Genomic DNA, 23,518 nt, shown 5'->3' on the forward strand with positions numbered 1-23,518 from the left:
CTTACGGGGGGGGAAGGAGGTTTGGGGTACAAAACCCTTTTGAAATGTTACGTTTTGATATAAAATCTTTTTTTTTTTTTAATAATTGAGTATAAAATTTTTCAAAATATCATAATCAGCTGCGTTTCGTTAATTTGATTCCGTAAATTAGGCACTAACGCCCTTAGGGCATGTTTGGTTCGCCGGATGAGATCAGACAAGGATTAGGTATTCCGTACGGAATAGACAATCCGGCGTTTGGTTCGCTGGATTCCGGAATAAAAATTCCGACCGGACTTGTATATGCGGATTAGGACAGGATTAGCTAAGCCTCCCAGCATAGTCCGGATTAGCTGAGCCGGGTGCGGATTAGGAAGCAAAAAGACCAAAATACCGTCGCCTTCGTCAAGTAATTACAACGCATGCCATCCTATAAAATACCTTGCTTCCTCGACATTTCCTTTCAGTCGGAAATTAGAAACCCTAGCAGAGCTAAACTCGTCCATTTCGCATCCCCTCCGACGCGATTTGGGCTTCGATTCGGTCGTCTGGTAGAGGATATTCGAGGAAGGGTTGATCTCCGCTGCTCCATTGCCGGTCAGAAAGTGGAAGGAGAAGCGGAAACTGGGCGGACGTCCCTGCTCAGGTAAGTCTGCTTCGTTTCGCTCTGGCCGAAAGGATTCTTCGATTTTTTGCTAGCCCAATACAGCTGCTTGTTCATAAAGTCGCGCAATCAATTTTTGATTTGATATACTGGTACCTTCATTCTGATAGTTAGTAGTGGACACCACAAATTTTCCGGAAATACCATAGTAGAGATACATAGGGAGAAGCTAGTCTGCACGAATATTTAGATTGTGATTAGTTTGATCAAGTCCCGAAATCGATCTTGATTTGAGAAGCTATTGATTGAATCACGGCTTCACTCCATGTTGCCCGAGCTCAATAACCCTCCTAGAAGATCAGTAATCTTCACCCTTTAATCGTCTCCACCAGAAACTTCTCACCAAACCATTCTCAAGTTCGGCAATTTCTGTGGGGCAGTTCTCATAAAGCCCGGGTTGGTCTTTCTCATGATAAGTATCGACTACTGCAGTTTTCAAACAGTCATCTGATGATTATAATGTACATCTTCGTGAGCTAGCTACTTGCACGGCTTGAAAGAGATTGACAACAATAGGAACGATAATGCCAAGAAAAAGAAAAAAAATGCTGCTATGTTTTCATTTTTAAGTAAACAATATTAGCTCAATAATTGCTGAGTATAACAAAGAAATTGATTAATGAGTGAGACAGACACTTTGCAGTTTGTTCCTCAGTTACTTTGTTCGATAGATAGATTCCTAATTGTTAATATGTTATGGTCCCCCTACTGCTATGTTTTTATTTTTAACCCAACAATATTAGCACAATAATTGCTGAGTATAACAAATAAATTGACAGGTCATTGCTAGATCTTGTAGGCTGCAAGGTAAACCTGCAGAAAATGTCACATAGCTTGTTGGTCTTTCCTCAGATAGATTCTTCCCATGACCTAGTCCTTTAAGATTGGGGGATATCCACTTTTTTGATCTGTGGACCACATGAAATCCGACATGGTCCAATCTGATTTATGTTTGGTGTGATAAAATGATCTGCAGCTGCATAGAGAGATATCGAGGGAGGCAGTGAGGAAGTCCTTGGTCCTGTTGAAGAATGGGAAGGACCCAGAAAAGCCTTTACTTCCATTAGACAAGAATGCCAGGAAAATTCTTGTCGCTGGAACGCACGCAGATGATCTTGGTTATCAATGTGGGGCCTGGACTGTACGCTGGATTGGAGACAGTGGCAGGACAACAATTGGTATGCACGTAATTGCGTCTTTCATTTCTGCTGCAATCTTACAATTGTAGGTTCTGCAGTGGCTGTCGAAGCTTAGTTTCGAAATTTGTCTCTCTAGTTTAGTTTTTGTGGCGTAATCAGTGGAATTTGTTTTGGTTTCTGTTATATAGGGACCACCATTCTTGATGCGATTAAACAAACAGTTGGACCTGAATCAGAAGTCATATTTGAGCAATGCCCATTAGTGGACACATTATCAGCTCATGATTTTGCATTCGCCATTGTGGCTGTTGGTGAAACTCCATATGCAGAATATATCAGCTCGAAGACCGAACTTGTTATCCCTTCTGATCTAGCTGATATGATATGTTCAGTTGCTGATAGAGTACCAACACTTCTTGCTTTGATTACTGGGAGACCTATAGAATTAAAGCCAGAGATGCTTGAGAAGATTGATGCTTTGGTTGCTGCTTGGTTGCCTCAGACTGAAGGAAATGGAATCACTGATGTAGTTTTTGGAGATTATGACTTTATGGGACGATTACCTGTCTCATGGTTCAAGAGGCTTGACCAATTGCCGATGGATCCCGGTGCTGCCTTATACGATCCTCTGTTCCCATTTGGCTTTGGATTGACATACAACGCAAAAATGAAAACCAACAGCATTTAGGCCACGGGTAGGCAATAAGTTTCGCTTCTATGTCAAGACATGCATTAATTATATTCCTCGATATTTATTTGGAGACATATGTTAGTTTTTTTAATAATTTCCATGTGTGTGTGTTTATCTGATCACCATTACAAAGTACCACAGAAGGTCATGTAAGTTATTTTTTATAGAGTTTAATGTCAAATGATCGCCGTCAATGTAACATATTTGGCCTAATCATATTTTATATATATCTATTCCTACCATTGCCTTCAACATCCTCGAACAATGGTCCACCTCGAGAGCTAGCTTGGACAAAGGAGGCTAGAGCTGTGGTGGAAATCCCATAAATGGGTAAAGACATCATCTATTTTGGTTAAGACAGCAGAAAAGTTCATTTTAAATCGGGTATTACGTGGATAATAAATTAATCGTCTATATAGTGAGGTCTGCAAGTTGGAGGACGATATGTAAACTGGTGTTTCGACATTCTAATAATGGATATATAAACTATGTTTATATTTTTTTTATTATAAAAATAGATAATTATGCTTATTACATTATTAAAATAATTAATTTTATTAATAAACACAATTTTTAGTAATTTAATTTAATTTTTTAATTTTTAGAATTACCTTTCTTTATATTTTTTAAAATTTTATATTTTATTAATTATAGAAATTGCCATTAAAGTTATCTATTTATCTTATAAAACCCATTATATTTATATGAAGGGTATTTCTGTCTTTTTATCATATTCATGTTCTTTCTATTCCTTATTCAACCCAACCAAACATCAGAATTATAATTCTATTCCCTGTCTATTCCCTCCAACCAAACACAAAAATTTCATCAGAATTTTCATTCTATTCCCTGTCTATTCTAATCTCAGTCTATTCTATTCCCTGTCTATTCTAATCCTGCGAACCAAACGTGCCCTTAGTGGTCTGTGATGTGGTAGACGAGGTGTTATAAAAAATTCAATGTGGTTCAGACAATACAATAAAAAATTATTTTTAAAGATTTTAATTAAAATAAAATAAATAAAAAACCTCTCTCTCACTTCTCCTCTCTCCTGCTCTCTACCCACCGGAGTTTCTCGACCGGCGGCAACTCTCGTCGAATTGCCTCACAGGAGCCGTCGTCGGAGCCTTCCCCTCTCCGCTCCACAGACCCGAGCCTCTCTTTCTCCCTCCTCCTTCTCACCCTTCCGTCCGTATTTTTCTTCTTTTTTTCTTTTTAAATCATCTCGACTGGATCTGGGTGGGAGCGCCCCCCGCCGGCAACCCCACCCGGTCGCGTCGTCTTGCCTCGGTGCCTCCTCAGATCTTCATCGAAGCTCTCTATTCTCTCCTCTTCACTCTAACATCCGATTTTTTTTTGTTGCTTTACTGACCCTTGGTTCCTCCATCTCAGTGGTTTTAGTTTGTTATGTTCTGTTCTTGCACAGAATGCTGTGCAAATTTGCCGCGTGACTCTCCGATGATAGGAGAGAAACAGAGAGAGATGAGAGAGAGACGAGAGAAACAGAGATGAAGAGAGACAGAAGAGAGGCGGAGAAGGAAAAGGACCGGTACAACGTCAGGTGGGGTTGCCGGTGGGGGCTCCGTCGGGTGGGGTTGCCGGCGGGGTGCTCCCCGCGCCTTTGCCTTCTGTTGCCGTTTGCATATGAAGGGAGACAGAGAAGAGAGATAGGAGGGAGATGAGAGAGATGATTTTTCTTTAAATTTACTGTTTTTTCTTTAATATTTATATGATTTTTATAATTAATTAAAATTTAAGAACTGAATTTTTATAAAATTAGTTGTCGTGTCAGGCACTCATAAAACACATCAGATGACAAGTTAGAAACGGATGATGGCGTTAATAGACAATTGACATAATGTAATTGATTGTAATATTTTAAACTTTTTGTACTCAATTATTACAAAAAAAAATTTGTACCAAACTCTATACATTTGAAAAAGCTTTTGTACCATCCTAACATTATACTCTGTGGGGAATATAGTATATTGCTCCCACTTAATTTTAAAATTTAACCTGCAAAAAGAATTTAATATCTCAAAGTCCAATGCTGATTGGAGTCTGGGTGTTGCTCTTGGCTATATCGTTTATACCTTCGTTGTATTTCGTAGTTTTTTTTCAAGTACTACAAATATGTCAGGGAAATGACATTAGTAAAAGTAAAAATGACAAATTAAAAAAATTATGATGGTTTGATATTGTTTGCTGGATTTTTTTTAATGAAGTAAAGACATAGCCTTTTTCAAATCGTTATGGAGAATGGACATGATCCAAAGAGGGATCAAATGGCAACTGAAATGTGGAAGGGCACAAATGACAAAATATATAATTAAAGTTTATTAAAGAAAAAGAAGTTTCAAAAGTAAAAATGGTCAGGAAAAAGGAAGAGAAAAGGCAAAAGACTAAGAAGGATGGCGAGGAAAAGTCGACGTGCATGAAACATCACTTACATAAATTTTCTAGAGAAAACTAGCAATGGGAAACCGCTCATCCAAGATCACACTATCAAAAAGCATTAGCTATAATTGAATTGGAAAACTTAACCCAACTCCTCTTGGAATGGGAATTGGGGATGAACTGATCTTCATTCGAAGAGCTTCTATCACTTTCAATTTGAACCAAAAGTTGCAGTTCTAACTTGATGCATATATAAATATACAAAGTTTTTATTTATTTATCTTTTCGGGGATCTTTCGCCTATGAATTTGTGATTTTCTATTCTTTTTTTTAAAATTTGTGACACATCAAAATGTCAATTTTTCAAATCACTTGAATGGATTCTCGGGCCAAGCATATCGAAGTTGGTCCAATAGTCTAAAGAGAACAAGAGTCCCTCTTGAAGTGCTTCACTATAAGTTCCCATTTTTTCATACCACCTTATTAAAGAATTTGTTTTTTTCCGATGGTTTTATGAAGGATATTCCCTAAAAATTTTCATTTCTTTTCAAACTTTCGATAGAATTTTCCCTAAAAAATTAATACAAAAACATGCGCAATTGTTGAGATTTGAACCTAAGATCATATATTTCCTTTTTAACTCCAACTTGACAATATAAACGATTGTTATTTGCTTTATGCATTGTATTTTTAAAAAATATATAATAATTTTAAATGAATATAATTTGTTCTTATATATACAGAAATTTTCTTAAAAAAATATTCCTTTAATTATTTCCAATGGAATTCTGAAAATTTTGTCTGAAAAAAAGAGTTTGTATTTTTTAATTATTTGAGGAAATTTCAGATAGAACTTTCTCATCAAACATTTTTTATTATTTTTAAATTTTCTTAAATTTTATTTCTTCTCGATTCTATTAGAAAAATTGCTCATATAATCACAATTTTATTATAGTGACAAAATGCACCGATCGTGTATAAAATTGAATCTAACATATGAAAGTGAAACATATAGGAGATCACCAATAATTATCTTTTTTTTTTCTTATAAAGGAAGCTCGTGAGTTTAATATATTAAAATATAAATAATAAATATTTAATTAAGGGACACGAATAGTATCAATAATTATCTTTATCCTCGCAACAATGTCGACAAGTCCACAACCAATGAGAATCCAATGGCAACTTTGTGAAAATAGCACATCAAGATTTTTCGTAGAGGAGGAAAATATGCGGCAGTGAGTAGATGAGAGAGAGATGTTAAAGATAACTACACGTCAGGCCATCGCATATAGCGCGTGTTAGATTTATTCAAACGGATGATTTTTTTTATTTTAATAATTTTTAAATATGTAAATGAGAAATCCGTTAATATCTAGAATTGGAAAATATAAACTGACGGAAACTATGTTAAAAATGACACTGAAATGGAATATTATATCAGCATGAGCTCTTGCAGGACAAACTGGAGGCGTATGCTGAAACAGATCTACATTGAACCTCCTGGGGTCAATTGAACCCACACAATTCTTGGAAAATCAACTGTGTTAAAATTTATAAATAGTTCTTTAATTTGATTAACTTTCTTATGAAATTCTCTAAACAAGTGTGATGTAAAATATAATATGACCCACTTCTTCTCTTTGAATATTATTCTTAGTTTCTTTTTTGTGTTTATTGTCACTATGCATTGATGGTTTTTTCTCCAATTTTATGGGAAGAACATGTTGAAAACTTAAGAGAGATTTATAAATGAATAATTATTTAATTACTTATTTTTAGAGAGCGTATGCTTTGATACGATTATTGATACACAAACATTTTGAAATGTGAAATCTTAAACAGAATTTTTTTTTATTTCCCATTTTAATGATACCTAAAATTATTAATTATCATTTTATTTATAAGTGTTCTTTAGAATGTAAAAAGAAAATCAGACATTATCTGATAAATTATTAAGACTATAGCATAAGATTGACTGCATCCACTGATTTGCGGGTCTTGAATCCACCATCGGGGGATCAGTGGTAACAGTAAAATCAATTGAATTACCAAAAAGAAAAAAAAATGATTGTGGGACGGCAAAGAAAACCCAATGATCCCATCGCTTATCCAAGATCAGATCAACGAGAACTTCCTATGCCCAGTACTTTCATCTATAATTATAATTATTATTTTTATAAATATCTATCATGATGATATGTCTTTACACCTTTCACGTCGTTGGTTTCGGAGAGTGAGATGGCACAAGGACACATTGCCACTTATTAAATTATTTTGGTGGTCATACGAAATGTCATACAAGAAGAACTCTTTCATCTTAATTGGCATTAGTAAACGCGTTCCCTCGACTTTAATATTTTATATAGCTATAAATATAGATTCTTCGATATTCCTTTCTTCTTGTGGCATACATTCATTAGTTCCTCATGGTGATATAGGACCATGGGATTTTTTCGAGAAAATATTTAGGAAGTATTATATATTTACGTGATTGTATAAAATTCTATTATATATTCACATGATCGTATAAAATTTAACTAAAAATCAGCATGTTTAGAAAATGTATTTATAATTAATAAAATTTCTTTCTTCACACTCACATGTGTCGATTGTCGATTGATTTTTACAGAGACATTTTACTATATAATAGTCATTGAATATTTTTTTTTATTCTTCCCCTCCTAAGAGGATAGCCATTTTTTCAGTTCTCATCTCTCTCGCATAGGAACTTAAATCTCATTCCTCTTAGCATGGAAAAAGAAAAATATATATGATTCCTCCAAACGGTTAAATCTAACATTTAATTATCGGCAAAATGTTGGTTGCTCTCAGCCCTTAGTCCCGTAAGGAAAAGAATATAAGTTCGAGATTCAGTAAGCGCATCTGCTTGGAATGAGAATAACTTTTAATATTCGATTTCTTGAAATTGTGGAAGCGATATCTCTCACAATTTTTCCTAGCGGAGATTAATTAACATTTGATTGTGGGTCTCGAACAGAGGGACTACAACTGGTTGCCCATTGGGACCGATATATCTGATAGGTTCCCCTCTCACATATATTCAATAATTGATGAGAAGAAAGGGTAAAACTAGTGGATGAAAAAATTACCTACCAATGAATTAATTTTTAATTTCTTTTTTCAATATGTATGAATACATAGATAGAGGGATACAAACCCCGTGCGGGGCTAATAAAATTCATTTATCTCATGTCAAACTCCTTTTAGCTTCCGTTAGTCCTGAGTAAGTAAATCTAAATTTTTGTAGATATGTATAAATTAGCATACACTTATGAAGAGTTCGATTCTCACCAAGTACTCCGACACATAATCAGCCTAGAATAAAATTGTCTTAAAGGAATGGACAATTAATGTAGAAAAAGTTCTACAGCATATTTCTTGATTTTTTTTCTCGAATGATAATGAGGATCCTTCATTGATTTAGATAATAGTTTATGTAATATATGAACTGGTTATGCCTACTTTATAAGGGTGAAATATTCATATTCCTTCAGCCTTTAGGAACCGGAAGCTGCATTCTTTCACTCCAGCAATTATACACGTACAATCGAGCCCCTAAGCCTGCCTGAAGATATTAATTGGGCCAAAAAAAAGAAATCCTTTTCTAGTATAGCCCAGTTGAGGCCCAAATGATTTTGGAATATCTGCGGGCGTTGACATACGGGCCCAAATGAATTGGGCCCAAATCATCAAAGTCATAGGAAGGGAGATGAGAGTAGCTACAGAAATCAAGAGGTCTTGGGTCTGAGTTTCGCCAGGGATATACTTGTAGGACCTTTTCTCATTCATTTATCTATTAAGTCTATGAAATCTACTTTATAACTCGAGATTAGCAGCAAAGCTCCGCGAGCTAGCAAGCTCCGGCTCTTATTCATATTCATATATCACCATAGAAAATGCTGATGAACCGAGATAATTTCCATAACAACGACTCTCGCAACTCACAAGGCATCCTTCGACCACATTTATTCTCCATACAACACACATTTCTCGGTGGACTCCATGGCAACACTCGCACATGACCATGTTCCGCATGATGTGCGGGCAAACAGGGCACTTGATGATCCCGGGGATGTATCCGACCATGTTAGAGAAGTAGAAGTAGTGGCACATCACAGGGGTCACGATCTTATTGTATTGATCCTTAATTAGCGCAGCCTCAAATCTCTGGCCGTTGAGGTGCACCTGCTTCTTCCAGGCATCATAATGGGAGACGACCTTGAAGACGGCCATCAACGTTGCGTTAATCACGACCTGGGAGCCCTCGGTGAAGAGGGCAAATCCGCCTTCCTTTTAGAAGCTTCTGTAGAGCTTGAGGATATCCTGCATGAGCGAGTCAAAGATGTCTATCTTTGCTTGCATCATCGAGAACAAGCAACTCTCGAGCCAGGTCCATAATAGCGAGACATTAATGACAGTGTAGGCGAAGATCTAAGTCCCAGAGTCGTCTGTCATCTTCTTTATGCTCCCCTCCAGCTCCTGCACTTGCTTCGTGTCCTTGCTTGCATATAAGGATATCAACTTCACCGATTTGATCTTTCGAAAATAACATAATCAACGTTGGTTATATCGTGCACGCATATAAATACCATAGGGGACTCCAGATTGTCGTGACCAGGGACTCAGTGAATGGAAAAGCCTGGAACCCCCACAGGCGGATCATGTTCATTGTATTCTGGCACTCGAACTTAATTACCCTGTGGGCCTAGAACCACCGTGATTGCCTCCTGCCTGAAGTGCCACTTCTTCTTGGTGATCTTTATTGCAACCTTGTTGATGAGCGTGGGATAGTGCTCTGAGCACCAAGGCATTTGGGACTGCAGGTTCTCGAACTGGTTCAGCATGTCCTCACTAAATTCGGCCTGGTCGACAATGGGGACCCACATGATGTCGTATTGGCTCTCCTGGAACTTACACTCGTTGTACACGTTCACCAGGATCGACAGGTCAGAGGAGGCAAGCTTCAGGTCTGAGATGAGCAACAACACGTTCTTCCTTCGCAGAACCTCAATCAATCTTAACCTGTTTGACCCCAAACGGCAAAACATTGATCAAATTTAATGATATAATGGTAATTAGCTAGGATTGACATGTAGCGTATATGTGAAAGAGAGCCCATACCGTCGTCTTCTTAGAGCCTATGTAAAGCGGCTGAGGGTCACCTTTTATATAGACAATTGCCTTGATGAGCTCCACATTCTCCGTTGGGGCATTGAAAAGCCTCAGCAACCTCAGGTACTCTTTTATCTCCTCTGTATCGTTAACCAATCTTTCCTTCATCAGATCCATCAGTATTCCACTCATTCCATTCTTCGTTAGTATTTGGAGCTAGATTCAATTGAAGGAATCGCATGGCTCACCCTTTTTTTGCCTGAAATCTTCGAGCTGCCTCTTGATGGTGTGGTGTATCATGTTCACCTTGCGAGCAAATGCAAGCAGCAGATCCTTTCCTTTCCATCTGACACCATAGTAAAGTTTTCATCAGTGTTTTCATACAATGAATGGAGATATCAACAGCGTTGTATGAGTGTTTTACGATTAATGTACTCATCGACCATGCTAGTGAGGGAAGTAAACTGAATGGAGCGAGCAAGGATGGAGATGATGATCTCAGTGACACTGGTTGAGATATCAATGGTTGTGGACAGCTCGGGCACGTCCTTGCTCTCTTGTTCGAACTCAACTATGCACCCAGTCATGTCCAGCTCAGTCTTGATGATGTCGTTGAGCACCCCAAATACCTGCCAATGAGCTATATTGAATAAACATATGCTATAATCCGGTACAATAAGACTCCTTTAGAGAATATGCCGAACTATATCTTTTATTACCTGGATTTTTGTTTGGTCGATCAGATTGGTTATCGCATATAAGCCCTTGAGGATGGCGATTGACTGCCCAGGTTGGTCCGATGGTTGGACCTGAGCGAGCCACCAGAAGTCGGCCTAGTAGATGGCCAGGGAGGAGAGGGTCACCACAGCCTTCGTCACCCAGGAGTAGCCCGCTAGTTCTTGGAACAGAGACACCATTGTTTGTTGCACATTTTTTGTGTCGAGGGCTATGCATGTTAGCTGTAGATAGATTAACCGCAACATAACCAAAATATTAGGCCGACTTCTGAATGAGGATTAGTCTTATTCAATATATACTGAAAACATGTCATGGTCTCACCAGAAAATATAAAATGAGGAAAAGACTCAAATTAGAAAAGTTGGCCAAAGTAATCAATATATACCTGACAAGTAAGTTCGCTTATAGCCTCTAATGGAAGATTAGATCCGTCCGTAACGGACTTATATTTCACTGATCCAGTTGCTGGTGCCTATATACTTCCCTGCAAATTAAAATTACCCCAAGAGATTGTATATATGCATATAATTCTCAAAATTATTATTCATCCAAAAAAAAATCTCAAAACTGTTATATACTTCAACACATGTCACTTGTTAAGTATCTTGATTTGTGGGTAAAGCACATTCATCAGTCTACAATTATGTGATGACCATCAAACTATAAATGTGTATAAAATATCATAATTTTCGGCTTTCGGTTATTTTGAACCAAGCTTGCAGATCCATACTTATGGCTACACGTTTTCATAATTTGGAAGTGTTATAACGTCGACGCAGGTGGCGCCTATTATTTCTGATGCAGCGAAACTAAGAAACAATTGTAATCGGTTGATTCACGCACGAATGTCAGATAACAATCTTCTATAACTTGTTGATTCTACGAATATCGGGGAATAAGTATCAAATTCGTTGATTCAATTGATGCCGAATTTCAAAAAATAGAGAAAATATTCTCTCGAAATTTTATTCAACCAAAAAATAATTGTCTTTAGTGCTAAGGGCTTATAACGCTTAAATATGCTTAAATGAAATTATAACGAGAGAAATAAACTATTCCGTAAAATAAACTATTCCCTAAAAATTGTAAAGAATGCTCAAATAACATAAAATTGCAAAAACCCCCAAATAACATAAACTTGCCCATTTTTTGCCGCATCATTATCCCTGGATGGAAAAAATTCACCCTCGAATCGTTACCGTCCGAACTATCATCTTGATCTTCACGAATAGAGAGATTAATACGCTTTTGCTGCTTTTTCACTTGCCACTTGAATGCCTTCTTCTCTTTACGAACTCTTTCTCTTAATTTTTCGTACATAAAATTCCGTACACCTCTTAGCCAATATGATGTGTCTTCGATCCTCTGATCTAATTCGTCCTCCTCCGCAGCACGACATTGATTAGCCATTCTTCGGGGCGGCATCGTTGATCCAAGAGCGAACGCGGCTTTGATACCAATTGATGCAGCGAAACTAAGAAACAATTGTAATCTGTTGATTCGCGCACGAATGTCAGAAAACAATCTTCTATAACCTGTTGATTCTACAAATGCCAGGAAATGACATCAAATTCGTTGATTCAATAAATGCCGAATTTGGGAAAATAGAGAAAATATTCTCTCAAAATTTTATTCAACCAAAAAAACTACTGTCTTTAACCCTAGGGCTTACAACGCTTAAATAAGCTTAAACGAAATTATAACATAAATTTGCCTGTTTTCTGCCGCATCAATTTCCCTCTTCCATTTACATTGTTTCGCAGTTGAGCCCGATAATTACTATTTATGTGGGATGCTTTACCTTTGGATTGACAACACAGTCGACAATCCCAGTGGCCCCCTTGGGAGTGTTCTCAACGAGAACAAAGAGGGATTGAACATCGCTTTCCCCTTCATCAGGGGCATGGGCGTCGAGCATTTCCTTCACGAACTTTTCATCATCAAACATGCCAAGCAAGTTCATGAGCATGCTCTGGTCAGCCTGCTTGCTACGCTCTGGCTTTTGGATAGACATCTCGGTGGCCATAAAACAAAAATAACAGAGAATGCGAGGGACTCAAAGGAAGAGGATACTAAATGATCTTGATATGTTTTATGTTGGTAAGCTTGTAGTGTTCACCGGGTTGGCTGGGGCTTATTTATAGTGGTGGAGTTGAGGAGGGAGACAAATTTTCTCGGGCCAAAATACATTTGCCATGATATATAATTTATATTTCTTAGTTTTTCAATAAGATCACTGTACATGCTCAGTCTATATGTTAATTGCGACCTATCGTTATTTAAATTTGACTTGACTTTAATCATTAGGTATGTTTAGTGAGTTTCAAACTCCTGCATTATATTATAGTAATTCCGAGAGTTCAATTTTCCATCCTCTTGCAAATTAAGTGGATATTTTATCTTGGTAAACATTTTGATGCCGCTAACTATAGTGAGAGATATGTAGCCTAGATATATCCCTTGGGCAGCTAACTGCAAAGCGGCTAGTGGAGTTGCCATAAGGTGTTCAGTGATCTAATGACACAATTGACGGACTTAAAGTCACTATAGAAACTCCAATAGTATATATTTTTATTTTCATGACCCTCAGCATACCTCCATCTCATGGTGTACACCTGCGGCCACAATCCATTAATGCGAGTTCGGGAGCTCACCTCCGGCAATGTCTGTCACTCTTGCCCGATTCAAAGAAAAAGAGCAATAGATTTGAAAATAATCGTGATGACGAGGGTTGTGGTGATTACCGTTGCCCTGAGTGAGGTTTCCCAACGACATCGCTGGACCGATCATGGCTGATTTTACGCCCCAACCAATTGAATCTCTCTTAAATTTCTCTCTTTGCAATGAGAGAAGGTGGGATACATTACTTGTGCTTTGGAGTCAGACTTTTTTTTTCCCTTTCAAATATTATAATTTTTTAAAATAATTTATTTGTTGCAAAAAAGTCATGACATCATACATTTTTTCATGGGAATATTGAACTCAATAGAACTAAAGAGTAACATGTTTCACACCGAAAACATGATTCCAAAAAAAAAAAAAGAAAAAGAAAAGAAGGAGAGTATCAATTTTGAGAGAATCAATAGAGAGAATTAGGATACAATTAAAAAAGTTTAAAAAATCGTGGATCAAAACTAACCATTTTCTTAATAGAAAATTTGATTAAAGGATGAAAACAGAAAACTAATAAAAATTTCAAGGCGAAAATGAATAAAAAAAAAGGAAAAGGCTAAAATGGTAATGTAAGGAAAGTTATTGGATGAAAATGTACAAAAAAAAAGGGGATTAAAATAGAAAGGTATTCAAATGTAGGAGTCTTTGCTCATAATAATCTTATTTTTGAAATTATTTCCCATTATAATCTTCCTCAAAATCTATTTCCGCAAGCCATATGCTCTATCTTTCATTTGTTTCAAAAGGCACTAAAACTTTTTCATTGTTTTATTTCAAGTCCTGTTTGAAAATTGAAATGGTCCAATTTGGATTTGAGGTTATAAATCCAAATCGTAATCATTTTACAAGCAAAAATCGAATCAAATATAACTTTGTTTTCTTTTTTTTTTTTGGGTTTGGTCAGTCAATTTTTTTTTAGAAAATATATATTAAACCTCAGATAAAATAAATAGATTTGGCTTGATCGGACGCAATTGTGAGTCGTATCATAAATTAAAATTGATTTTAGTATATATTGCTATAGTGATTCTCATTTTTTAATTTTTGGAGTTATTTTACTTATTTCAGTAAACATATTATATGAGTTATTTTAGCTTTTCTTTAGTAAGTTAATTTTGATTAGTGAGTGAGTGTAGTTGATTGCAACATATGTTGTGTACTCAATTTTTCCTAAAAGAAAAAGGCCTTTTACCAAACTATTACATTCATAAAAGGTTGCATACCACCAACAAAAATTTCCCCTTAGAAGCCTAATTAAAAACCTTAACTGATTCTAATTCAATAAGTTTTTTAACCAAAAAGCAATTCCATTAATGATTCACTGTATTCAATCCGATTTATCACGGTTCACCGGATTGAACCGCTTTAATTAAAAGTAATTTTCTAAAAAAATTAAAATAAGCAAAATAAATCAACAAATTGAAAAATAAAACACCACTAATACTAATATCCTCTAAATTTGGTTTTACTTTATTGTTTGATCATATCAATTGCGTAATTGACCCAAACGGGCCAAACCCCTTTATTTTATCTAAGGTTTAATATATATTGTTAACAAAAAAATTGGCTAACCAAATTAAAAAAGAAAAAAGAAAAAGAACTGGTTATATTTTATTCGATTTTTCCTTGTAAAGTGATTACGATTTGAATTTATAACCTCAAATCCAAATTAAACCATATCAATTTTCGAACAGGACTCGAAACAAAACAATGAAAAAGCTTCAGGGCCTTTTGAAACAAATGAAAGATAGCGCATATAACTATTTTGGGAAATAGATTTTGATGAAGATTATAATGAGAAATAATTTCCAAAATAAGATTACTATGGGCAAAGACTCCAAATGTAGTAAGTCGGTTGTTATTAGGCTAGTGGGTTGACTCCGCTCGAACTAAATTAGTTGGGCCCATTGGGCTGCCGAACATTAGGATGCAAATTGAAAAATGTAGCTTTTAACAACATTACAAACAATTACCACATGAAATCTTGCAATAACACTTTAAGATGTTGAAATAAATCAAGAGTTAAAAGTCACATTTGAAGACAAACATACCCCCATAAGGATCAGAATCCATTTAGAATGTTATTTACCTATAAAAAAAATCGAATGTTTATTATTACTAGGTTAACACCCGCACAATGTTGCAGGTCCAGACAGTCTACTCATTCATATGGAGCTCCTTCCTTATGTGTATAATGAGAATTATAGATGGATAATTAAGAGTGAAATTTGTACTTTATTTCTTGAGTATATGGTCAAAATATAATAACAAATGAACTGCTATTTTAAACACATATTCATGGATAAATTAGGACCAACGTCAAATCACTTGAACCAACCAAAACTATATTATTATGTAGTAGTATTATTACAATATTATAATTGATATTCTAGTCTCAAATATATTATTTGTAGTAAGTATATTATTTATATGCATGCTTATATGGTTACTTCTCGAATTACAACACTATATTATAAAGTTTTTGTTAGCGCCTAAATAGGCACCATATTAATCCGTATAAACAAATTTTAGTTTGATACTATTAGTTTAAAATATATGAATACTTAAATGAAATTAACCCATTTTATCTATTAATTTTTTGCTATAAAATAAAAGAGAAGGTATAGGAAAGAAAGATAAATTCAGTTAAAACCATCTCAATGAAATATATTCCAACACACCAATAACACCCTCGTCTTTCTTTCATTCACCACTATTTTTATATAACAAAAATTGCGCTGTATACGACATTGTGAAAAATAGTTATGCACATGAGTATCAAAATGATATGCGGCTCCACTTTTGCAAGGTGTGGTATATTTTGGTTAATTATATACATAGCGATATATTAATTTTGAAATTCTTGTGAAGGATTGAAAAGAAAAATCAAATGAAGGGGATAAAAAGGGGGAAAATAGTACTTTGTGGGAAAATATTGAAAATGAGGAAAGAATTGGTAGAAGTGGAAAACGAGAAGAAACATACATGAACACTTGAATGAAATTAACCCATTTCATTTATTAAAATAAAAGAAAAGGTGGAAGAAAGAATTGATAAATTTGATTAAAACCATATCGATAAAAAATATTTGAACACACTAATAACACTCACTTCTTTCTTTCTTTCATTCACCACTATTTGTATATAAAAAAAAGTTGCGTTGTATATGATTTTGTCAAAAATAATTATACACGTAAGTATCAAAATGATATTCAGCTTCACTTTTGCAAGGTGTCATATATTTTGGTTAATTATATACATAGCTATATATTAATTTTGAAATTGATGTGAAGCATTGAAAAGAAATCAAATGAAGGGGATAAAAAGGGGGAAGAAAAATAGAACTTTGTGGGAAAATATTGAAAATGAGGAAATAATAGGTAGAAGTGGAAGAGAAAAGGGAACACGTGCCGAGACAAGTGGACGCGTCAAAAAGCAGTTAGGCAAGTGTGGATTGATCCATATGGACAATGGAAAAGAAGATTAATGGTGGGATAAGATGGACCAAAAGATCGGACACTCTACACTCATCTCCCTCTTTTTTTGACATGTCAGTCTCTCTCTCTCTCTCTCTCTATAAATGTATATGTTTATATTCATACAAGAGTATATCGTTTTGATCCTGATAATCTCTCCGGGAAGGTGTTAATTAACTACAATAATAAATCGCGATCTTCTAATAAGGTTGATTAATTTTTCCAAACAGATTGTCAAAAATTTCAAATTTTCACATCGCACCGTAATGTATGTTACGTACTCGTACGTTCCTATTTAATTAATTTATTCTAGCTCATGCATGCACTTTGGAAAAAATTCCGTACTACATTTGCAGGGAGTGTTCAAGAAATAAATAATAAATTAGACTATGGCATTGTTTCACATGACACTCTTTTTTTTTTTTTAATCATCGCTATCAAAAATTCAAAGAGTTTTGACTAATTCAATTCGAGTCCGGTCAACAAATTAAAAAATAAATCTCTCCCAGTATGGATTTTTTCCGTTCACAATACTCGAATTCATGACGTCGAATAAAGGAACTGTCCAACTCCAAGGGACTCATATGGTCCCGTTGCATTCAGAATCCACAAAGAGACGCGTATAAGCTTTATTGATAAAAACGAGTGGAATCATGCATTGACATGTATATACATTCATAGCTTTTTTTCTTTTTCCTATGAGACGGTGTGATATCTTCAGTCTATAATCCCATATTGAGGCGTTAGTTAAGCCCTACCTTGATGTGCTTCTAATGAGTTTCAAAGCCTTGCAATATATTTATATATGTATAATGAATGTCCCTTGTTATGTCCATGGGAAGACGCATTCAACTGAAGAAGGCTGGACGCGAATCGACAAGGTTTTGATCATTTACGGGATAATGAATGTCCCTTGTTATGTCCATGGGAAGACGCATTCAACTGAAGAAGGCTGGACGCGAATCGACAAGGTTTTGATCATTTACGGGAATAAGCAAAAACCGGCTAGACGATATATACGTAAGGTAGCGAATCCGGGGTTATCAGAAACGTCTAGTTTAATACATTCATAAAGGTTGGGAATGAATAAAGTAGGTCGGGCTCTGGCACGTACATTGTGCTAGCTGCAATTTTTGTGTGGGACAGACATGGCGGTGACCGCGCTTTGTGTGATTGACTTATGTGCTCCTAGGTAGGTAAGATACCTGGCAGGATTTACCAAGCAAAGGATAAAGTGTTTCTCGTTCCCCCTCTCCGGAGAGTATGACAGTCAATGGGAAAATATATATCGTCAATGCACAACACATGATAGCATATTTTGAGACGGGGCCAAGCAAACTGTTTTGGGTTTTCCCTACTCTCTGTCAAAATAATATATCGATGTACTTCTAGTGAGTTTTGAAACCCTTAAATATATGTATGTATGTGTAATGAATGTCCCTTGTTATGTCCATGGGAAGAACACATTCAACTGAGGAAGGCTATAGGCGGCGCAACAAGGTTTTGATCCTTTACGGGAATAAGTAGAAAACGGCTAGACAATATATACGTAAGGTAGCGAATCTAGGGTTATCAGAAACGTCTAGTTCAATACATTCATAAAGGTTGGGAATGAATAAAGCGGGTTGGGCATCGGCCCGTATATTGTGCTAGCTGCAGGTTTTGTATGGGACGGACATGACAGTGACCACGCTTTGTGTGATTGACATATGCGTTCATAGGTAGGTAAGATACTTGGCTGGATTTAGCAAGCAAAGGATAAATGCTCTAAACTGTGTTTCTCGTTCCTCCCTCTTCGGAGAGGATGACAGTCAATGGGAAGATATATATAGTCAATGCACAACACATGATAGCATCTTTTGAGATGGGGCCAAGCAAAGTGTTCTCGGTTTTCCCTACTCTCTGTCAGATATTATTCTGATGAGTACTCTCTGTTAGAATAATACGTCAATGTGCTTCTAGTGAGTTTCGAAACCCTCAAATATATGTATATATGTGTAATGAATGTCCCTTGTTATGTCCATGGGAAGAATGCATTCAACTGAGGAAGGCTATATGCGACGCGACAAGGTTTTCATCCTTTACGGGAATAAGCAGAAAACGGCTAGACGATATATACGTAAGGTAGCGAATCTAGGGTTATCAGAAACGTCTAGTTCAATACATTCATAAAGGTTGGGAATGAATAAAGCGGGTTGGGCACCGGCCCGTATATTGTGCTAGCTGCAAGTTTTGTATGGGACAGACATGACAGTGACCGCGCTTTGTGTGATTGACGTATGCGTTCATAGGTAGGTAAGATATTTGGCTGGATTTAGCAAGCAAAGGATAAATGCTCTAAATTGTGTTTCTCGTTCCTCCTCCCCGGAGAGGATGACAGTCAATGGGAAGATATATATAGTCAATGCACAACACATGATAACATCTTTTGAGATGGGGCCAAGCAAAAGGGGCCGTTTGGATTCAGAGTTAAAGTTATTTTGATTTTGATTGTGGAAAAGGACAAATGAGATGTGATTATAAATTTGACTTGGGAAACGTGTGTTTTTGTTATGTAGTGTGTTGAGTTAAAGTTAAAGTTAAAATTTTTGAATTGGGAAATGTGTATTTTTGGTGTGTAGTGTGTTGAGTTAAAGTTAAAGTTAAAGTTAAAATCAATTGTCTTTGAATCCAAACGGGGCTCTCCTACTCTCTGTTAGACATTATTCTGATGATTATTTTCTGTCAGAATAATACGTCGATGTGCTTCTCGTGAGTTTCGAAACCCTCAAATATATGTATATATGTGTAATGAATATCCCTTGTTACGTCCATGGGAAGAATGCATTCAACTGAGGAAGGCTATACGTGACGCGACAAGGTTTTGATCCTTTACGGGAATAAGCAGAAAACGGCTAGACGATATATACGTAAGGTAGCGAATCCGGGGTTATCAAAAACGTCTAGTTCAATACATTCATAAAGGTTGGGAATGAATAAAGCGGGTCGGGCACCAACACGTACATTGTGCTAGCTGCAGGTTTTGTATGGGACGGACATGACAGTGACCGTGCTTTGTGTGATTGACGTATGTGTTCATAGGTAGGTAAGATACTCAGCTGGATTTAGCAAGCAAAGGATATATGCCCTAAATTGTGTTTCTCGTTCCCGCTCTCCGGAGAGAGTGATAGTTAATGAGAAGAGATATATCGTCAATGCACAACACATGATAGCATGTTTTGAGATGGGGCCAAGCAAAGTATTTTACGTTTTCTCAACTCTCTCTCAGCTATTATTCTATATTCTTAGCACACATGGACGATGCTGAAAAGAAAAAAGGAGGAAAAAAAAAAAGCCCTCCGTACGATATCGATTCAAAGAGCTAATTCCCACGTGACAATTAACCCCTCACTTCTATAAATTGCACAGCCCAATCTCCATCTAAGGCACAGAACTCGCCTTTGATAATCAATCTCTAAAAGCTTTCTCTTAACAGCGCAGGTGTTCATAATGGCGGAGCAGCCCGTGAAGCAGATCGACCAGAGCATGCTTACCGGTCTGCTCCGAGCCTTCGATGATGAGTGGTTCATGAAGGAACTCCTCCACACCCATGCCCCTGATGAGTCCGCGGTCATGGATGTCCAGTCCCTGTTTGTTCTTGCTGAGAACACACTCCGTGGCTCCACAGGGATCGTCGATAGCGTCGTCAACCCTAACAAAGTACATACAAAACGCATATAAAACAAAAAAAACATCATGCATGCTTGTGACCAACTTATTCATCAAATATACATGTATATACATATATCAAAAAAATGTTTGTCACCAAGTTAAAAAAATTATATTATTATTATTATTAAAAGCTTTAGAAATAATAATAAAATAATATAATTACAATAAAATAATTATTGCAGGGAAGCCCAGCTGCAGGGGCATCAACTGGAAGCACGGTGCTGAAGCCGCCAAAGGATGGTTTCAAACCTCCTTTATCCACTATCAGTGAAATTGGCTGTGAGGTACATATAATATCTATATGTATAACTTTGAGTATACATATAACCATTTGCTAGTTACTAAAATTCAGGATGATTTCCGTAACTTCGGGTACGCATCTAATGTTCAATTGGACTGATTCCATCGAGTGGGACGTGTATGTACGTCCTTAGATCACTTGCAAGGCATTGGACACGGAGAAAGTGCGAGAGACGATGAAGTCAGTATTCCATGAGCTATCCCCTTACTCATGGGTTTCCAAGGCGGTCCTCACCCTCTCCGCCTTCGCCCTCCACTATGCCGACTTTTGGCGCCTGGCCCATGTCCACACTTTCGACAGGGTCACCGAGTCGATGGCCATCCTCAAGGGGTTACCTGCAATCACCAAGCCCCTCGACCAGCAGAAGATCCAGGTCGGTAATAACGGTTGTGAGTTTGCTCAAGTTTAGCCTCATGGACAAGACTAATTAATAATAGGATTCCTTTTGCTTTTTTCCATGCAGGTATTCGGAGTGCTTAATGAGATGGTCAAGACCACATTGGATATGACCGAGTGCATCGTGGACTTCGAACATGAAAGCAAGGACGTTCCCGAGCTGTCCAGGGTCATTGATATTTCTGTGAGAGTTTATCAGATTATTGTGACGGTCCTTGTGTGCTCGGTTCAGTTCACTGCTCTCATCAGCGCAGTTGATCAGTATGTATAGCAGTTTCCCGACGCTGTCATTAACTTCGGTATGGAGTAACGATTGCAAAACTGACTGAATCCTCGTTTTCATATGTACATCTTCAGCTACAAGGGAAGGGACCTACCCACCTTCCCTCGGAAAGTGAAAGAGATCCACAAAGCCATTAAGCTAGACTACGAATGCTTCAAGGAAAAAAAGGGTGAGCCTGTGCACACTGTGCCCCGGCACTGTAGGTACTATCTTATGATTATGCATGTTCGAGAATCTGATGAGTTTCCGTTGATTTGCAGAGGAAATAAGAGAGTACCAAAGGCTGCAGCGCCTTTTTAATGCCCCGACGGTCAATGTGGAGCTGATCAAGTCGTTTTTCTACATCAAAGACAACCCTCGGCCACTTTCTTTAGGATCCAAGAAGGTCACGGTAAGATGACACTTGACAGCGGAATTGTTTCCGACCGGTGAGAGTTCTCGTGTATTTACAATTCTTGGTTTGGTGAATTAACTGGACAAGGTGGAGTCTTTGAGGAGGAAGAACGTGCTGCTGCTGATCACAGACCTGAAGCTCTCGAGCGACGACCACTCAACCCTCATAAATATTTACAATGAGCCCAAATTTAAGGGAAGCCAGTACGAGATCTTGTGGGTCCCAGTGGTGCACGAGCCGGTGGCAGAGGAGGTTCCTTCCCAGTTCAAGACCCTCCAAGCCAAAATGCCCTGGTACTCGGCCCTGAGCCCCAACCTTATCAACAAAATCGCGATCAGGATCATCAAGGAGAAGTGGCACTTCCGGCAGGAGAGCATCGTGGTGGTTCTTGACCAACAGGGCCTGGTTGTGAACCCGAATGCGATGTATCTGATCCACCTATGGGGCTGGGATGCCTTCCCCTTCACCGAATCCATGGGGAAGACCCTCTGGCGCGACATCAACTGGTTCGAGCTACTCGTAACTGATCTTTTCTTCCCAAAAATAAGTGAAGCGGTAAGTAGGAAAGTTCCTCATCGAGTGGCAAGTTCTTGCTTGTAAACCAGATTTGCAGGAGCTTTCTTATCATTTTCAAATCTGGTCTAGCCCGGAATCTTCCAAACTACCGCCTAAAAATCAATTATATGTGATTGTCAGATCAAAGCGAAGAAGTATATCTTGCTGTATGGAGGCGAGGACACGAAGGAACTTGAGGACAACGTCAAGAAGATAAAAGATGATGGTGTCTCGATAGAGGCATTTAATCTCGAGAAGGCGCAACTCTTCGGGACCCGGCTTGAGAGCTGCATGCTCTTACAGCTCCAGACCAAGGCTGATATCCACGACTCGCTCATGCAGGACATCCTCAAGCTGTATACCAGCTTCAAGGACGGTGGATTTGCCGTACTGTCCCGAGGGTCCCGTGTCGTGCTCAACAGCTCCCTCGTGTTAGTCTACAAGGTCCTCGCCCAATATGACTCATGGAAGGAGCAGGTACATATTGCACACTCTCACATATCGAGATGATTCTTGAATAGGAATTCGAGCATGGCTCAGGTAACAGGAAACTCGAATCTGTTTACCAACAGGTGCGCCTGGCTGGGAATACATTTGATTCTGTGGTGGTGGAGCACCACAACGAGATATTCAAGCAGCCGCGATGCCACCACATTTCCATTCCCAACATGGTCGGATACACCCCGGAGAATGTCAAGTGTCCAAACTGCTCTCGGATGATGAAGGGCATCGTCAACTTCGAGTGCTGCCACGGGGATCCTAGTGTGGAGGATTTAGAAATTAATAAGAGTCCCGAGTAGTTATGGAAATTATAAATAAAAGAGCCTCAGCTCTGCGGGTTCTCTATTGTATTCCTAGTGTGGAGGATTTAGACTGATGTCAGCTCCTCTGTGTGTCTCGGTATGGAACTTATGGTTCGTAAAAAACACTATGAACATGTTTTAAACTTGTTCGTAATGAACTAGCAATATGCTTTCCCCATGTT

At 37.5% G+C, this 23,518-nt stretch overlaps 2 protein-coding genes across 2 annotated transcripts; both read left to right on the forward strand.

Moving 5' to 3' along the window:
* Positions 1-556: 556 nt before the first annotated feature.
* On the forward strand, positions 557-2,713 carry LOC116198065 (periplasmic beta-glucosidase-like; the record flags this gene model as incomplete). Its single annotated transcript, XM_031528381.1, has 3 exons — positions 557-625; positions 1,620-1,821; positions 1,971-2,713. Coding segments are annotated over 3 exons (771 nt in total), but the record flags the coding sequence as incomplete, so codon positions are not given.
* A 17,598-nt stretch (positions 2,714-20,311) lies between these two features.
* LOC116196984 (protein SIEVE ELEMENT OCCLUSION B-like) lies at positions 20,312-23,514 on the forward strand. Its single transcript, XM_031526960.1, has 9 exons — positions 20,312-20,592; positions 20,787-20,888; positions 21,039-21,278; positions 21,369-21,562; positions 21,659-21,753; positions 21,845-21,975; positions 22,066-22,533; positions 22,675-23,010; positions 23,106-23,514. Exons 1-9 carry the CDS (start codon positions 20,383-20,385, stop codon positions 23,331-23,333), a joined length of 2,004 nt encoding a protein of 667 aa, XP_031382820.1. The 5' UTR covers positions 20,312-20,382; the 3' UTR covers positions 23,334-23,514.
* The last annotated feature ends 4 nt before the right edge of the window (positions 23,515-23,518 follow it).

The sequence above is a fragment of the Punica granatum genome, chromosome 2 (genome assembly GCF_007655135.1).
Source record: "Punica granatum isolate Tunisia-2019 chromosome 2, ASM765513v2, whole genome shotgun sequence".
NCBI classification, from domain to species: domain Eukaryota; kingdom Viridiplantae; phylum Streptophyta; class Magnoliopsida; order Myrtales; family Lythraceae; genus Punica; species Punica granatum.

Bases quoted from the DNA above. Each gene is read 5' to 3' on its own strand.
- LOC116196984 (XM_031526960.1), top strand. From the start codon at position 20,383: ATGGCGGAGCAGCCCGTGAAGCAGATCGACCAGAGCATGCTTACCGGT. The intron at 21,279-21,368 runs GTCGGTAATAAC...TTTTCCATGCAG, and splicing joins TCGACCAGCAGAAGATCCAG to GTATTCGGAGTGCTTAATGA. The intron at 23,011-23,105 runs GTACATATTGCA...GTTTACCAACAG, and splicing joins ATGACTCATGGAAGGAGCAG to GTGCGCCTGGCTGGGAATAC.